This window comes from Mirounga leonina, unplaced genomic scaffold, assembly GCF_011800145.1.
Source record: "Mirounga leonina isolate KUSES-001 unplaced genomic scaffold, KU_Mleo_1.0 Mir_153, whole genome shotgun sequence".
In the NCBI taxonomy this organism is placed as follows: Eukaryota; Metazoa; Chordata; class Mammalia; order Carnivora; family Phocidae; genus Mirounga; species Mirounga leonina.
The window spans coordinates 5,565,061-5,582,498 of record NW_023270387.1 but is presented as its reverse complement, the minus strand read 5'-3'; the positions used below and the strand labels follow the sequence as shown (position 1 = coordinate 5,582,498).

Here is a 17,438-nt window from a genome sequence, read left to right as displayed (position 1 = left end):
CTAGTTCCCCTCCCCTTGGGTGTGGGGTGTACTTGGCGACTCACTTCTGACAGACCGTGCACAAGTCTTTCACTTCCTTGATTAAACTTATCCCCACGCACTGGATTCTCCTAGATGCTACGATAAACAGAACTGGAACTGGAACAAAATTTTCTCTTTAGATTGTTCACTGATGGCGTAGAGAAACACAACTAAATTTTGTGTGTGGATCCTATATCCTGCAACTGTGCTGAATTCATTTATTAGCTTTATTACAGTAGATTTCTTGTAGATTCTCTGGGGTTTTCTAGAAATAGGATCATGTCATCTGTGACTAGAGACAGTTTTACTTCTTTCTTTCCAATCTGGGTGCTTTCACTTTTCTTCTTCTTCCACTGCTCTGGCTATTATTTCCAGTACAACTTGGACCAGCACTGGTGAAAGCAGGCAACCTTGTCTCCTTCCTGACCTGGGGGTGAAAGCTTTTCGTCTTTCACCACTAAGAATGATGAACAACCATACTAAGATTTTATGCTACACAGGAAAGCCACTCAGGGCTCCTGGAGCAAATCAGGTCTGTCCCTAGAAACAGTTAAACTACGGACAAATACGTGAATTCCTTGTCAAAGGAAACTTCCAGGGTGCTGGTAAGGCTCTGTTTCTTGGTCTGGGTGTGCACAGGTATTTTCTGCTTGTGAGAACTTTCAAGTTACATACTGATATCTGTACTTTTCTGTATGTACAGTATATTTCAGCAAAAGAACTTACAAAATAAAGGAGTGCCCTAGTTACTAGGCTCCCACTGAGAAGACAAGAACGACTCCACTGAATGGAAGTAAAATCTGTGAAGGACCTCTTATTCCTCCTATTTTTCTTATTTGAAGCAATGTTGTCATGACAACCTCAAGGTGACTTCAATCAGTGTCTCCATCCTGTGATCACTAAGTCTAAACACCTCTTCTAGGCGGGATGTGTGGTGGCCATTTCCCTTACACTAGGATAGCCCCAAATGGTGGTAGGAAAGGGCTTGGATGCAGCTTTCATATCTGAGTTTAATTCACCTAGCCCTCCAAATCCTCATTCTTACTCTGCCCTATAAAAAAGATTAAGTACTGCTCAGTTAGATTTACAAAATATATCAGAAGTCAATTTATTTGCAACTCAACAGTACAAATATTTATTTCTGACTTTCCTAAATATTTATAAGATGTTTTTGAATGAACAGTGATGCACATGTGTAAATCACTAACTTTGCACTTTATGCAAATGTTTAAGGAAGGAAAATACAGAAGGAGGCTCCTTAGGGACACTTGAACTGAACATAAATATACCTCAGCTAGCATCTCACATTTCCCTACTATCCCAAATTACCAACTCTTACTGAATTTGAAAACAGAGATGACCATGCAAACATAAAAGCTCATATTCCTTTAGCCGAAGAGTTTACCTAGAACTTCTCTCTCTCCAGTGTGGCTCACCGCCGTCTCACATAACTGCAACAGGCTGACGATGAGCTTCACCATCGTGCCGTCCTGCGGGTTCTCTGGGGGCGGTTTAGATTAGGAAAAATAGTTTCAACTACAACGGAGAAGACACGTTTCTTTACAATATGTTTATAGATTAAATTATCTGACTAGAAAACTTTCATGAAGTCTTTTTAAACAGGTCAAAAAACATAACGTGAACGTATCGGAACTTTCTTATAAAACAGAACCATGTAAAAGTGAGAGCGAAGCAGCATCTGGCCAACAGAGAGAGAGGAATGTCCCATTAGCCAACACCTCAGCAAATCACAAAGAGTGAAAGACACAAAATCACTCAACATGAACCGACGAGAGACCCTGGAAGCACATTCTGGTCTTTAACCCCTGGATTTAGTCCAGACCAGCAAAGTCCGACAGAACTTTCCGCAACGACAGAAATGTTCTCCAACGTACACAGTCCCACGACAGCCGCTAGCACAGTTACTACTGAGAACCTGACACGCGCGAGTCTGGTGAAGACACTAAATTTTAAATTTCATTAAATTTAATTCACTGAATTAAATAGCTAAAAACAACTAGTGTCTGTTTTGGACAAGACAGGTCTGCACCAATGAATTACCCAAACACACAAGAACAAAAGAAAGAGGTATTCATCTTTTACACACACACACACCTCAGAACAAATGCACTCCAAACTCTGAGCTCATATGATCAAGACTAAACTTAGTTTTTAAAACTACTGGAGGGGCACCTGAACGGATCAGTCGGTTAAGTGTCTGCCTTCGGCTCAGGTCATGATCCCGGGGTCCTGGGATCGAGCCCCGCGTCGGGCTCCCTGCTCGGCAGGGAGCCTGCTTCTCCCTCTGCCTGCCTCTCTGTCTGCTTGTGCTCTATCGCTAGCTCTCTCTCTCAAATAAATAAACAAAATCTTTAAAAAAAATATAACTACTGGAAAAAAACCCACAACGGAAATAGGAAATTAATGGGCAAAAGATGATAATCAAAACTTAAATAGGAAAAATTTCCCCTAAATACAATACTAGAATAACCTAAACTCAAATCAAATTAACATAAAAATTAATGTTTTCTTAAGTAAAAAAAAAAACAAAACTAGAAACACATATACAAATATGTGTTTATATAGAAAAACACACACACATATACATTCATGATTATACATATGCACATACATAAGAGACTTAAAGTGGGATACATTTCTTTTATTTAAACAAGCTGGAGCAATAGGCACAGACAGACTACCCATATGCCTCGCTCCAAGGAATTCGAATCTTTCTTTCAGGCAGTAGGAAGTGGTTAAAACTTTTCAAGCAGTAGAATAACACGACCGTGTCTGGGTTTAGAGAAACCGTTCTGGCAGAGGTGTACAGGACGGATAAAATGGGGTTAATTCAAGGTGAGGAGACCACCCACAATCTCTTTTATGGTGAGATGAGAAATGATGAACTACATGCTGAGAGCCTGAAGTAAGTCCACAGCAAGTGAACAAAGAGCAAGAATTTATAAAAAGACTCTTTCAAAAAGAAAGAGGTACAAATGACCCACGTCATTAACATCAGTACCCTGAGATGCTCTCACGAGATCCACCATCTGGTCCTTATGTTGAGCTAGCTGTCTGCAGAGATCCTTCAACCCTTCCAGCCTTGTCAAAGGAAGTGCATCATAAACACTCACGGAGAGAAAATGATTTATTTCCTAAAAGAGAAAATTAGTTAAAAATGTAACTTGCTTTATGTACATGTATGAAGTCTATCAAATAAAACTTAAAGAAAAAAATGAGTGCCTTTTATAGACACTGATTCATATCACTATTACCACACGAGATAGAAATAAATGGCTTCTTCCATTTCACATCCGCCAATGTTGTAATCACTTAAATGCTAACAGACTCATGATAACATACTTAAGATTTTAAGATTGTAATAGCATCCTCCAAAGGAAAAGCTTAAATTTCTACTTATTTAGTACTGTGGCTCTAGTTTTACATCTTAGTACATTTAACTATACTGTCATATTGATACACAGTCAGATATGGAGTATGGTTTTAAAATTATAACATTTATACTAAAAAATACACCTGAACATAATTTTAAAGTTTATAAATATTAAAGTAAGATTAAAATTTGAAAAATTCTTTAAAAAGTCAAATACCATCTCTAATTCAAACATTAAATTGTCCTTCAAAGGATCAGATGGTAATTTTGAGATATTAATGGATCTGATGCATATGAAAATCAAGCATATTTTAGATCATATTTCTTCATTATTTAATTTCAGATCTTAACCAAGAAATCTTGATATTTATAATTTTACTGCAATACAAGACAATATATTAAGATTCAGTTTCTTATTTGTTGAAAGGGCAAATCTCATGTTGTTTTTCTATTACAATTTTTTAAAAAGATTCAGTTTTTTACTTTTAGAGAATTGGAAGTTTTCAAAAAGTACTGCTCTCTACTCTAATACAGAATAGTAAGATGATGGAATAATTATTACCTCCAAAAGTGAGAAGGGTCCTTTACTGTATTTAATTTTCTGCTGAGTAATACGCAAATCCTTAAAGACATCATGGTCAGGAAAAGGATCTAAAAGTTTAATTGTCATATAGAGGTTTTCATTATCCTTGTTCTCTATCACTAAGTATTTCAACAAGTCCAATACCTAAACATAATTTAAAAAAGAAGAAGTCAAAAGGAAAAAATGGTTTAATTATGTTTCAAAGTAAAACAACCAAACCTGCTGTAATAAATGATAAAAACTCTACTAACCCAGTTCAGATAAAATGTTTTAATTACTTCTATAGGACCACCTATGACTGCTTCTGTGCTTTCAAATGGTTCACCAAATATGTAAGGTGCTGCTACAGGATGAGCACTGGGATAGAAAAGTGCCCGTATAACTGGAACATTTCGTAGAGTATCTCGTGCACCATCACAGTGGTGTCGACTGCTGTCCCAGTTTTCAGCACCTCTCTGCTTCAACCCAACTGAGAGACACAAACTCTTAGGTTATTTGTGAGATCAAAATTACTAGGTGCTCTGTAATTAAATGACTACAAATATTAACTCACTGAAAATGTTTTGCCAACCATTTTCCAAAGAATATTTTCACTAAAATGACTAATTACACCAAGTAAACATAAAACATTCGGCTCCTTCCAAGAATGCTTTATCAATGTTATTTCAAATATCTCTGTGAAGAGGATTTGGGGAAATACCTGCTCCTGAACCTCCATCTGATCATCCACAAGGGGTATAAGCGTTCCAACAATCACGTGAAGGTGATTTTCTAGAGCATCCTTACAGTAAGCGACCGCCGTGTGGCAAACCCGGCTTAACAGGTCACAACACAGGGAGAAGCTCCGTAACGACACATCCATGAAACGAGAAGGCCTAACACAGGGAGAAAAATAGTAAGTTCTAGGAAACGACTTTGACAAAGCTCGTGCAGAAGTCATTTTCCTTCAGCAGCTCTAACTCTGAAGTGGCCTGACATAAAAGTCACTTTCATGTCTAATTCCTTAATAAGGTTTCAAAGCCAAGAAGAGATGGAGTGGATACCTCCAACCTGCCCTCCCGACAGAGATACTGAAAAACAGGCAGAACCGTTAGAATTCTGTAGAACAGTCAAAGGTTTACAGCAATCAAGCAAATGCTAAATTAAAAAAAAAAAAAAAAAAGGCAACTTAACTGTAGGAAAACGCGGTGGTGTTTACTTGTCTTTGCCCCACTATTCCCTCCCCAGCTTGGCGGTTGTCATGAAACCTACAGTCCCCATTCCCAGTGTGGGATCCTGGCTCTGTGCTCTGGAGGGAGCATAGCAGACCATATTTGCAAATTATTGTATACATCTGTTGTTTAAACCAGACTGGGAGCTACCTACATGACTAATGTACGGGGTTTAGCTCTGATCTGTCTACTTGGATCTCCCCAGGCTGGAAAAGCCATGAGCATTGCTTGAAAACACCGTAAAACTCACCAACTACCCACAGCTGTGAGGGGCAAAAAATTACTGTTGAGACATACAACAAACTGCCTAAAGCCTAGGATGAAAAGCTGGAAAGACAATTTCCTTGTGAAATTAGAGCATTAAAAATCACACATATATCTGGGAAATTGAGAAAGCCACACACATGCCCAGGGCAAGATGCTTGCTCAAAAAACACCTGAGAAGACCATAAGCTTTCACTTTGGGCTAATCCCTAGGCTCAGTGCAAACCTACCTAAGTGTTGAAGGAGAGTCCTAACACAGAGCCAGTCTGCAAAAATTAGGAAAGATTCTTATTCTCTCTCTCTCTCACTCCCTCACTCCTGGCATTCAAGGAAATCTGTCGAAACACTCCCTGAAAGTAAGTTAAGGACCAGTCTTCAGTAGCCAAATGCAGCAAGGAATACACTCTCTGCACAAATAGTTGAGTATACTCATGAAACAAATGGACTACTACAGCCTTCAACAATTAAAAAAAAAAAAAAGTCAAGGGGCGCCTGGGTGGCTCAGTCGTTAAGCGTCTGCCTTCGGCTCAGGTCATGATCCCAGGGTCCTGGGATCGAGCCCCGCATCGGGCTGCCCGCTCCGCAGGAAGCCTGTTTCTCTCTCTCCCTCTCCCCCTGGCTTGTGTTCCCTTCCTCTCTGTGTCTCTCTCTGTCAAATAAATAAATAAAATCTTTAAAAGAAAAAATTTATTAAAAAAAAAGTCAAACCCTGGGGAAGGGGAAAATCTCATTTCCCCAGTTACCACATTATAATAGTAAAATATCCAGTTTTCAGGCCAAAAATAGAGATCCCAGAAATAAATCCATGCTTATATCCTCAATCTGACAAAGGAGGTAGGAATATATAACAGGGAAAAGATAGTCAACAAATGGTGTCAGGAAAACTGGACAGCTACACGCCAAAGAATGAAACTAAACCACTTTCTTAACAACATATACAAAAATAAACTCAAAATGCATTAAACCTTAATGTGAAACCCGAAACCACAGAACTCCCAGAAGAAAACACAGACAGTAATTTCTTTGATCTCAGCCAAAGAAACATTTTTCTAGATATGCCTCAGGCAAGGGAAACAAAAGCAAAAAACAAAACAAAAAAAACCCACACAAAAAACTATTGGGACTACATCAAAATAAAAAGCTTTTGCACAGCAAACGAAACCATCAACAAAATAACAGGGCAAGATATAGGTTATCTTCAAATGACATATCTGATAAAAGTTAATATACAAAATATATAAAGAATTTACACAACTCAACAATTAAAAAATAATCTGATTAAGAAATGGGCAGAGTACTTGAATAGACATTTTCCCCAAAGAAGAAAGACAAATGCCCAAAAGACACATGAAAAGATGTTCAACATCACTCATCATCAGGGAAATGCAAATCAAAACCACAATGAGATGCCACCTCACACCTGTCAGATTGGCCAGAATCAAAAAGACAAGAAATAAGAGGTGTTGGAGAGGATGTGGAGAAAAAGGAACCCTCATGCACTGAGGCAAACTGGGAATGCAAACTAGTACAGCTGCTGTGGAAAATGGTCTGGAGGTTCCTCCAAAAGAGTTAAGAATAGAATTACCATATGATCCAATAATTCCATCACTGGATATTTACCCAAAGATGAAAACACTAATTCAAAGAGATATGTGCACCCTATGTTTACAGCAGCATTTTTCAGAATAGCCACGGTATGGAAGCAGCCCACGTGTCCAGCGATGGGTGAATATGTAAACAAGATGTAGTGTATATATACAGTGGAATATTATTCAGCCATAAAAAAAAAAACAAACAATGAGATCATGCCATTTGTGAAAACATGGATGGACCTAGAGGGTATTATGCTAAGTGAAATAAGTGAAAGACAAATACCATATGATTTCACTCATTTGTGGAATTTAAGAAACAAAACAAAGAAAAAAGAGACAAACAAAAAGACTCTTAACTACACAGAACAAACTGGTGCCTGCCAAAGGGGAGGTGGGTAGGGGGATGGGTGAAATAGATAAAGGGAATTATGAGGACGCTTATTGTGATACATAATGTATAAAATTATTGAATCATTACATTATACAACTAAAACCAACGTAACAAAATAAATTTTTAATTAAAAAAATTTTTCAGGTGAAAAAAAATCCATTATTTCAACAAAAAAATCACAAGGCATACAAAGAAATAGGAAGTAGGAAAGGAGAGCCCATTTAAAGAAATAAAATATACTGGCCGAAACAGTTCGTGAGGAAGCTCAGAGAGTGGAATTACTAGACAAAGACTTCAAACAACTGTCTTAAATATGCTAGAAGAGCTTAGAGACAAATGAAAACAGAAGCACAGCGTACCCAAATTTATGAATGCAGCAAAGGAAGCACTGAGAGGAAAATACGTAGCAGTAACCACCTACATTAGAAAAAGAAGACTGGGGGGGAGAAGAGACTAGAAAACCACTACCAAACACATGCTTAAGAATTAACAGCAGTCGGGGCGCCTGGGTGGCTCAGTCGTTAAGCATCTGCCTTCAGCTCAGGTCATGATCCCAGGGTCCTGGGATTGCGCCCCACATTGGGCTCCCTGCTCAGCGGGAAGCCTGTTTCTCCCTCTCTCACTCCCCCTGCTTGTATTCCCTCTCTCGCTGTGTCTCTGTCAAATAAAATCTCAAAAAAAAAAAAAAAAAAAAGAATTAACAGCAGTCTATCTCAAACTCTTCCAAGAAACAGAATTGTAGGGAATATTTCCTAACTCATTCTAGGAGGCCAGAGTGCTCTAATACCAAAGAAAATAAATATACCACAGGAAAATTATAATACTCAATGCCCCTTAGGAATATAGATTTAAGGGTGCCTGGGTGGCTAGGTCAGTTAAGTGTCTGCCTTTGGCTCAGGTCATGATCCCAGGGTCCCGGGATCAAGCCCTGCATCCAGCTCCCTGCTGGGGTGGGGTGGTAGCCTGCTTCTCCCTTTCCCTCTGCAGCTCCCCCTACTTGTGCACGCTTGTCTCTGTCAAATAAATAAAATCTTGAAAAAAAAAAAAAGGAATACAGATTTAAAACTCCTCAAAAAAGTATGAGCGAACTGAATGTAAGAGCTTATTAAAAGTATTATATACCATGAGCAAGTAGGAGTTATCCCAGGAACACAGGAGTGGGCCAATATAAGAAAATCAATCCATGTAACACATCACATTAATAAGACGAAGGAAAATACATGATCATTTCAATAAACACAGCAAAGGCATCTGACAAAATTCAATCTCCTTCCATGATAAAAAAGTCAGAAAAACATGAGTACATAGGACCTTACCCAACACAATAAAGGTAATTTATGAAAAACCCCCAGGTAACAACATAATGTTGAAAGAACGGAAGCTTTCCCACTAAGATCAGGAACAAGATAAAGATGCCCACTTTCACACCCGCTATTCAACACTGTATTGAACTTCTAGCCGAGTAATTAGACAAGAACTAAAAGGCATCAAAATCAGAAAAAAAGAAGTAAAACTGTATCATAGATGACATGATTCTATACACATATAAACTCCCAAAGAATCCACAAGAAATCTACTAGTAACAAATAAATTAGCAAAACTGCAGGTCACAAGATCAGCACACGAAAATCAATTGTATTTCCATACACCAGCAACAACAATCTAAAATGGAAACTAAGAAACCAATTCCATTTACAATAGCATCTGAAAGAATTAAATACCTGGGAATAAACTTAACCTAAAATACAAAAATCTTGTACACTGAAAACTGTAAAAGCAAGGATAAAAGAAATGAAGTCCACATAAATGGAAAGACACCCCATGTTCATGGATTGGAAGACAAATTGTTGAGATGTCAATACTATCTAAATGATCACATATTCAATGCAATTTTATTCAAAATTCCAATAGTCTTTTTTGCGTAAGCGGGAAAGCTGGTCATTAAATTCATAGGGGAATTGCAAGGCGCCCCAAATAGCTAAAACGATCTTGAAAAAGAAGAACAAAATTGGAGGATACCCACTTCCAGATTTCAAAACTTACTATGAAGCCATAGTGGTCAAAACAGTGTGGTCTGGCCTAAGGGCAAACCAAGGTACAGAATGGAGAATCCATAAATACATCCACACATCAATGGCCAAATGATTTTTGACACGGATGCCAAGTCCATTCAATGGGGAAAGAATTGTCTCTTCAACAAGTGGTAATAGAACAACTAGATTTCTACATGCCCAAGAATGAAGCTGAACCCCTACCTCACACCATATGTAAAAATTAAAATGGATCAACAACCTAAACAGAAGAGCTAAAACTATAAAACTCAGAATAAAACATAGTGGTAAATCTTCATGAGCTTGGAGTTGACAATGGATTCTTATATAAATCACCAGAAGCTTGAGGAATAAAAGAAAAAAACAGATAAATCAGACTTCATCAAAATTAAAAATTTTTGTGCATCAAAAGACATTATCATGGGCGCCTGGGTGGCTCAGTTGGTTGAGCGACTGCCTTCGGCTCAGGTCATGATCCTGGAGTCCCAGGATCGAGTCCCGCATCAGGGTCCCCCTGCTCGGCGGGGAGTCTGCTTCTCCCTCTGACCCTCCTCCCTCTCATGCTCTCTGTCTCTCATTCTCTCTGTCTCAAATAAATAAATAAAAATCTTAAAAAAAAAAAAAAAGACATTATCAGGAAAGTGAAAAGACAATGTACAGAATGGGATAAACTACTTGCAAATCATACATACTGATTCAATATCCAGACTATATTTGCAAATCATATAATAAGAGCTCAATATTGAGAATGTATAAAGAACTCCTACAGCTTAACAGCAAAAAGAGCAAAGAACTTGAATACACATTCTTCCAAGAATGTATACAAATGGTTAATAAGCAGAAGAAAAGATGTTCAACAGCATTAGTCATTAGGGAAATGCAAAAACAAAACCACAATGAGATACCACTTCACATCCATTAGGATGGCTATAATAAAAATTTAAAACAAAACAGAAAATAACAAGCATAGGTAAGGATCTGAGAAAATTGGGACTTTTGTGCATTGCAGGAGAAATATGAAATGGTGCAGCTGCTGTGGAAAACACTTTAGCAGTTCCTCAAAGAGTTAAACATAGGATGATTAAAGGACCCACCAAGGCCACTCCTAGGTATATTCCCCAAAGAACTGAAAACACTCAAACACATACCCATAAACCTATGTGCACTGCAGCCTTATCCACAATAGCCAAAGATGGAAACACAAGTGTTCATCAACAGTGAATAGATTGTAGTACATATATATATATATATATATATATATATATATATATATATAATGGAATATTATTCAGCCATAAATAAGAATGAAGTTCTGATACATGATTCATGTACACGGGATGAACCTTGAAGACATTATGCCGAGTGAAACAAGCCAGACACAAAACAACAAATACTTTATAATTCCACTTATATAAAATATCTAGAATAAGCAAATTCATAGAGACAAGAGATAGATTACAAGTTATCAGGAGCTGGAGGAAAGGGGAAATGTGGAGTTATTGTTTAATATGTATAATGGTTCTGTCTGAGGTAATGAGAAAGTTCTGGAAACAGATAATGGTGATGGTTGTGCAACACTGTGAACATAATTAGTGTCACTGAACTGGACACTTAAAATGGTTAAAATAACAAATTTTATGTTATATATTTTACCATAATACAGAAACTTTTTAAAAAATTCAGTCAATGTGGGACACCTGGGTGGCTCGTCAATTAAGCATCTGCCTTTGGATCAGGTCATGATCCCGGGGTCCTAGGATCGAGTCCTGCATCCCTCTCCCTGCTCAGTGGGGAGCCTGCTTCTCCCTCTCCCTCTGCTCCCGCCCCCCGCCCCCGCTCGCTCCCTCTCTCCTGCTCTTTCTCTCAAATAAATAAAATCATTTAAAAAAATTAACTGAATGAAAATAAAGACTGAATAACTATATTCACATGATTTAAATTAAAATAAAAATTATAGGATATTAATAAAAACATGACAAAACAAAATGGAAAAAGATACTCTTTGTGTGCTTTGAAGAACTCACATTTGAAGGCAATGTTATGTAGTAATCAGAAAACAAGTAATAGAAACATCATCAAAATCAATGGAAAGGAATAAAGATGCTTAAACTGAATATACACCCCAAATCTATAGTATACTGTGATTTATAATAAGAAATAGATACATGGTCTTCATCCCTGTTTCTGGCACAAAGCTCCTAAAACTCTAGGAACACCAGTGATGAGGGAAATAAAAATGTCTCTATCTTCTGAAAGCACCTAGGTCACCTGAGGATGGGGGCTGGCTGCCTGGAGAACCAACCTTGTGATTAGAGGGTTGGAATTATCAGTCACCCTCCTCCAATCTCTGGGGAGGGAGGAAGGGATGGAGATTGTATCAATACCCAACAGCCAGTGATGTAATCAATCATGTCTCTGTAATGAGGCCTCCATAAAAACCCAAAAGGACCAGCTTTGGGAGCTTCCAGGTTGGTGAACACATGCAGATGTGGGGAAAGTGGTGCTCTTGGAGAGGGCAGGGAAGCTCCATCCCCTTTCCTAATACATCCCTTCCATCTGGCTGTGCCTGAGCTATATCCTTTTATAATAAACTGGTTAATTAGTCAGTAAACAGGTTTCCTGAGTTCTATGAATTTCCTGAGTTTAGCAAATTAATCAAACTCAAGGAACAGGGTCCTTGGAACCTGCAGGGTAGAGGGGGCTGGTCAGAAGCACAGGTGATAATCTGGGCTAGTGACTGGCATCTGAAGGGAAGGAGGGGCAGGCAGTCTTGCAGGACTGAGCCCTCAGTTGTGGGATCTGACACTAATCAACTATATATGAGTTGAATTGTAGGACACCCAGCTGGTGTCTGGAGGATTCTTTGCATGTGTGTGTGAGAAACACCACCCTCCCCATATACAGGTGACCAGAACTGCTAGTGACATATATATTTCAAGCCATCTAAAATTCACTAATTTTAAAATGTTGAAGACCCTTAGTACTTAGTATTTCTAGAGTTGGAGAAATAGCTAATGCAATTTTTAAAAAATACTGGGTAGATACATATTAAAAAGCAAAAATAAGAAAGCAATACTCATGCTTCTACCTCTTGAAATTATGTAAGTTTTCAATTAAGATAAGGTAGAAAAAACAACTTATATATTAGTCTAAATATATCATGTACCTTTTGTTGATATAATGAATCAAAGTATAGATAACATCTCGAAGGACAAAGGCCCAAGCTCCTCCTAAGGCACTTTTAATATCTTTCAGTAATAAAGTAACAAACAGGTGATATATTTTAAGAATTCTGTGCTTTTTATAAACATTATTTGTCTCAGCGGCTTGCTCACATATGGCTAGAAGAATTTTCTGATAGGAATCCTAGAAAATAAAGACATTTCATAAAAAACTTATCGAATCATGTATATTCAACTATAATAAATCTGTTTTATATTCAAAACAACAAATTAACAGAATTTTGTTTTGGTGTAATATCAAAGGCAAATATTACATTAAGAAAATTAGTATCTTAAACTGTTGTCAATTTATCTAGCTTTCAGATAGCAAACAGTAATTTTAAAAAATATATACTCCCTAAGCCAATATATGACTAAAGTACCATGAAATTCAGGTCTCATACATGACATATTTCAATTAATATCTACAAGTAAAATACCAAGATATAAACTTATAAATGAGTGTTTTTCTTTTTAATTTATTCAGATGAGTTTTCCCTTTAATTTTCGTTCTTTTTAAGATGTACTTACACAGATTTTCTAGCTGAAAAAGAAGGAAGTCTCTCTTCAGTTATTATAATAGTAATGTGTACTTACAGGGCTTTTGGAAAGAATTTCTAAAATGCTTTTAAGCTTGGTTTTATGGCAGTTGCTGATATAGGCAAATGTTGCTTTAATCACATGTGATGGAAAATGAGGTGGATTAGGAGCAGGATCCAAATCCCTGAGAGTTATAGGGAAAAAAAGCAGTCATCATTTTCAGAACAAAATTATTAAGGAAAAAAAAAAAAAGATTCTGTTGAAGTCAAGTTTCAGAAACCATGAAGTTTCAGAAAGAAAATTTAGATTAATAACCCCATGTTCTAAAATTACTTTCCCACTGAAAAACTAGGCTTTCAATAAAATCACAAATGACTTATCACATCCTACACATTATCAGTCAGACTATCTAAATACCTTTACCCTCTATGACTTAATTTTAAGTGATGTGCTTAAGAAATCTTTTATGAAGGGGTGCCTGGGTGGCTCAGTCGTTAAGCGTCTGCCTTCAGCTCAGGTCATGATCCCAGGGTCCTGGGATCGAGCCCCGCATCGGGCTCCCTGCTCGGCGGGAAGCCTGCTTCTCCCTCTCCCTGCCACTCTGCCTACTTGTGTTCTCTCTCTCTGTATCAAATAAATAAATAAAATCTTAAAAAAAAAAAAGAAAGAAAGAAATCTTTTATAAAGTTAATGGCAATTCTACAAATGAGGCTTGTATCACTTCGGGTCTTAATTAAAGCTCTATGTTACTACTGTAAACACACTAATATTCTGAGACTGGCAATCAGACACTCTTTTTATCAAATGAAATTATAAACTGAACATACTTTGGTAGATATTATTACTTTTTCATACAGCTAGCATAGTAGGGCACACTGTAACTAAAGGATGCTCTCCAGTAGCTCACACAAGAAACACAGTATGTGCCTACAAACTGAAACAGACATTTGAAGGTGTCAACCAATCAAATTCCCAAGGAAATTCTGAAATTGCAGCAAATTCTCTAAGTTTAAAATATCCATACCCTGAAAAGTCACAGAGGTCCGTGCTTTGGCTGGCACCAGAAGTTGCTGGTTCATGTAATGTCATCAATAACTCCACAACAATCTCTGGTAAATTAGTAAGGAATAAATGATCAATCTGTAAGGATACAAAATTAAAGTAACATTTAAGTTTTGGGGCACCTGGGTGGCTGTCGTTAAGCGTCTGCCTTCGGCTCAGGTCATGATCCCAGGGTCCTGGGATCGAGCCCCACATCGGGCTCCCTGCTCAGCGGGAAGCCTGCTTCTCCCTCTCCCACTCCCCCTGCTTGTGTTCCCTCTCTCACTGTGTCTCTCTCTGTCAAATAAATAAGTAAAAATCTTTTAAAAAATAAAATAAAATAACAGTTAAGATTATGTCTGTGACCTTTAAGACAGTTCAAGGGACTAAAATTATTGCATCATTTCCAAAATTGATGAAATAGATAACCAAAGACCTAAGATGTGCAAGACATACAGCTAACTTTCTACTATGCAACCGACCTGTAGCCTGAGAGGCTGGTAAGGAAATGATACCAAACAAGACTCCCTTAATCTGACTCTTGTTTAATTTTAAAGAATCAGGGGCGCCTGGGTGGCTCAGTCAGTTAAGTGTCTGCTTTCGGCTCAGGTCATGATCCAGGTCCTGGGATCGAGTCCCTGCGTCTGGCTCCCTGCTCAGCGGGGAGTCTGCTTCTCCCTCTCCCTCTGCCTCTCCCCCCGGCTTGTGCTCATTTCACTCACTCTCTCTCAAATAAATAAAATCTTAAAAAAAATAATTTTAAAGAATCATTTTAATTGACTAAGGCTTCAGGTGCAGCACTGAATTCCTCAACCTAGTGATTTTCCGGCTAACCAAATTCCCCACTGAGCTACACTGCTTCTCAATCTGCATTTTACTCTTCACTTACGTGGAAAATCTATCTCACTTAACAATACTTTACTAGTAAGAATTGCCAGTGACTTTGCCTGCATGACTTTTGCCCAGATTCCTACTTGGCTGATAATCCAAATCTGGAGCTTCACTGCTACCCCCATGCGCTGTCCTCAACAGTAAACTGAAATCCTCCCGGACAGGAGCAGGTTCTTCATTGACCCACTTCCTGTACCCACAGCCTCTCAGAGGACAGATATTCTCTAACTATAAAGAATCGGTCTGCTCCACTATACCTCACCCAAATAAACGACAATCGTGGAGATAAAGTTGGTTTATTAGCTCTCCAAGTAAGGAATAACAGTGCTCTAAACTAAATGGTAAATGGCTGATTGACTTGGTGCATAAGATTTGAAAACACACTTCCTCACAACAGAAACAGTTTAAAATGTGACAAGAAAGAAATCGAATGTACAGATCCTAGTCTTTCCTTCACGCTTATACATCAGTCATTCAAGTCATCATTTCCAAGGGTTTCAGCCCTTTTAAGAATCCAGCCTCATTTCAAAGTATATCTGGGATAAGGAAGGATAAACTGGCCGTGTCTGTTTAATATCAGAGGAAACATTAATGAATTTCCTTACACAAAGAATGACAAGTGGCTTCATGAGTTTTGTATCATTCTACAATAAGCAAGATCTGTAATGTTTATCTAAGGGACATGTAAGTTATGCAGATGTCTAGGTACAGCTAACCAATGTTGTAACTGTTAATATTTCAGGCTTTTGACAGACAAATGACAGATTTTAGAGGCTCAGAGACTAATAATAATTGTACCAACCCTTATGCACAGAGGAAAGAATCTTAGAGGATTGATTCAGAGAAAGTGTATACTAGAGAACCAAAGAAAAAACAAACTTATAACAACTTAATGCCAAATGGAATTGAGACTAACAAGAATTTAGGTCTTTAACCAAGAAGCTAAGAAATTATCATTCAGGTTTGCCTCTCTCCATTCTTGACACTGATGTTTCAGTCAGGTCTCAATGTAATTATTTTTCCCCTCCTAGACTTACTCTGACTCTGCAAACTGCTCTCTTTTAGTTTGAATACATTTGGGTTTTTTTAACATTTTATTTTTAAAGATTTTATTTATTTGTCAGAGAGAGAAAGCATAAGCAAGCAGAGTGGCAGGCAGAGGGAGAGGGAGAAGCATACTCCCCATTGAGCAGGGAGCCTGAGTAGGACTCGATTCCAGGATCCCGAGATCACGACCTGAGCCTAAGGCAGACATTTAACCGATGAGCCACCCAGGGGTCCCTAGTTTGAATACTTTTAAAAAGTAGTAAGATTAGGCCTGCTTAGAAGCAGGGAGATGGCTGGGAGAGGATAAAAGCAGGGTCTTTCATAGATTCTATAACCTCTGGAGCACCAACATTCTGTTTCAACTGTGTTTTGAGAAAGGAGCTCCTCATTTGCCTCCAAAGTGACTTAGAACTAGCTCCAACTGGCCGTGGTCCACCGGGGCAAGTAAGAAACTCCATGTTCCATTTCTTGGTTCAATACAGTAACCGGGCAAACAAAAAAAGTCTCTTTCAAGTTCATCCAATCGTAATTTTAATATTAGCCTACTTGGTTAGTCATCCCTTACTTAAATTTAAAAAAACAAAACAAAACAAAACTTGAGAGTAACTAATTTCTTTTACCTTAAAAAAAAGTTTATCTATGTGTTTTAAGTTCCCTCAAATAATTTTGGATGTATATAAATTACTATAAAACAAACAGAAGTTGTTAGATTCTTTTTTACTTGACTCCATCTTTTATCAAATAATGAGTATTCACTACATACTAGGAAGCCAGGATACACCGGCAAAAAGGAAAAAAAAAATCCTACCTTCAGAGTACTTTAGCAGAGAAGACTGATAAACAATGAACATGATTCATAAGTAAATTATATTACATGTAGTCAGTCTCATAGAAAAAAGAAAGAGCGGGGCATCGGAACTTGAGATCATACTTCTTGAAAAGTAAAGAGGAACACTTTCTATACACTGTTCAGTACTGCTTGAATTTAACATCCGGTTTGCATTCATTTATTACTGCCAATTAAAATAAATTTTAAGGGGGAACAAACTGATCGACTTTCAAGTCGACGCAGGTGGAATATATTCGGTATTTAAACTAATTTAAGTTTGTTGGTTTAATTAAGATAGACATGTCTAGAGTTATCAGCATTAAATATGAAACTTTTATCTAGGTTTGCTAAAGGTCAAATAA

At 37.7% G+C, this 17,438-nt stretch overlaps 1 protein-coding gene across 4 annotated transcripts in view; it reads right to left on the bottom strand.

The window, feature by feature from the left end:
• ATM (ATM serine/threonine kinase) overlaps positions 1-17,438 on the bottom strand; it is a 123,092-nt gene that overhangs the window by 46,910 nt on the left and 58,744 nt on the right. For all 4 annotated transcript variants that reach the window (XM_035008856.1, XM_035008855.1, XM_035008857.1 and 1 more), the window contains 7 exons: positions 14,293-14,408; positions 13,326-13,452; positions 12,674-12,873; positions 4,699-4,873; positions 3,978-4,142; positions 3,044-3,176; positions 1,427-1,522 (listed from right to left, as the gene is read on the bottom strand). In XM_035008856.1, coding sequence (XP_034864747.1) covers positions 1,427-1,522; positions 3,044-3,176; positions 3,978-4,142; positions 4,699-4,873; positions 12,674-12,873; positions 13,326-13,452; positions 14,293-14,408 — 1,012 coding nt within the window. The remainder of the gene's footprint in view (positions 1-1,426; positions 1,523-3,043; positions 3,177-3,977; positions 4,143-4,698; positions 4,874-12,673; positions 12,874-13,325; positions 13,453-14,292; positions 14,409-17,438) is intronic.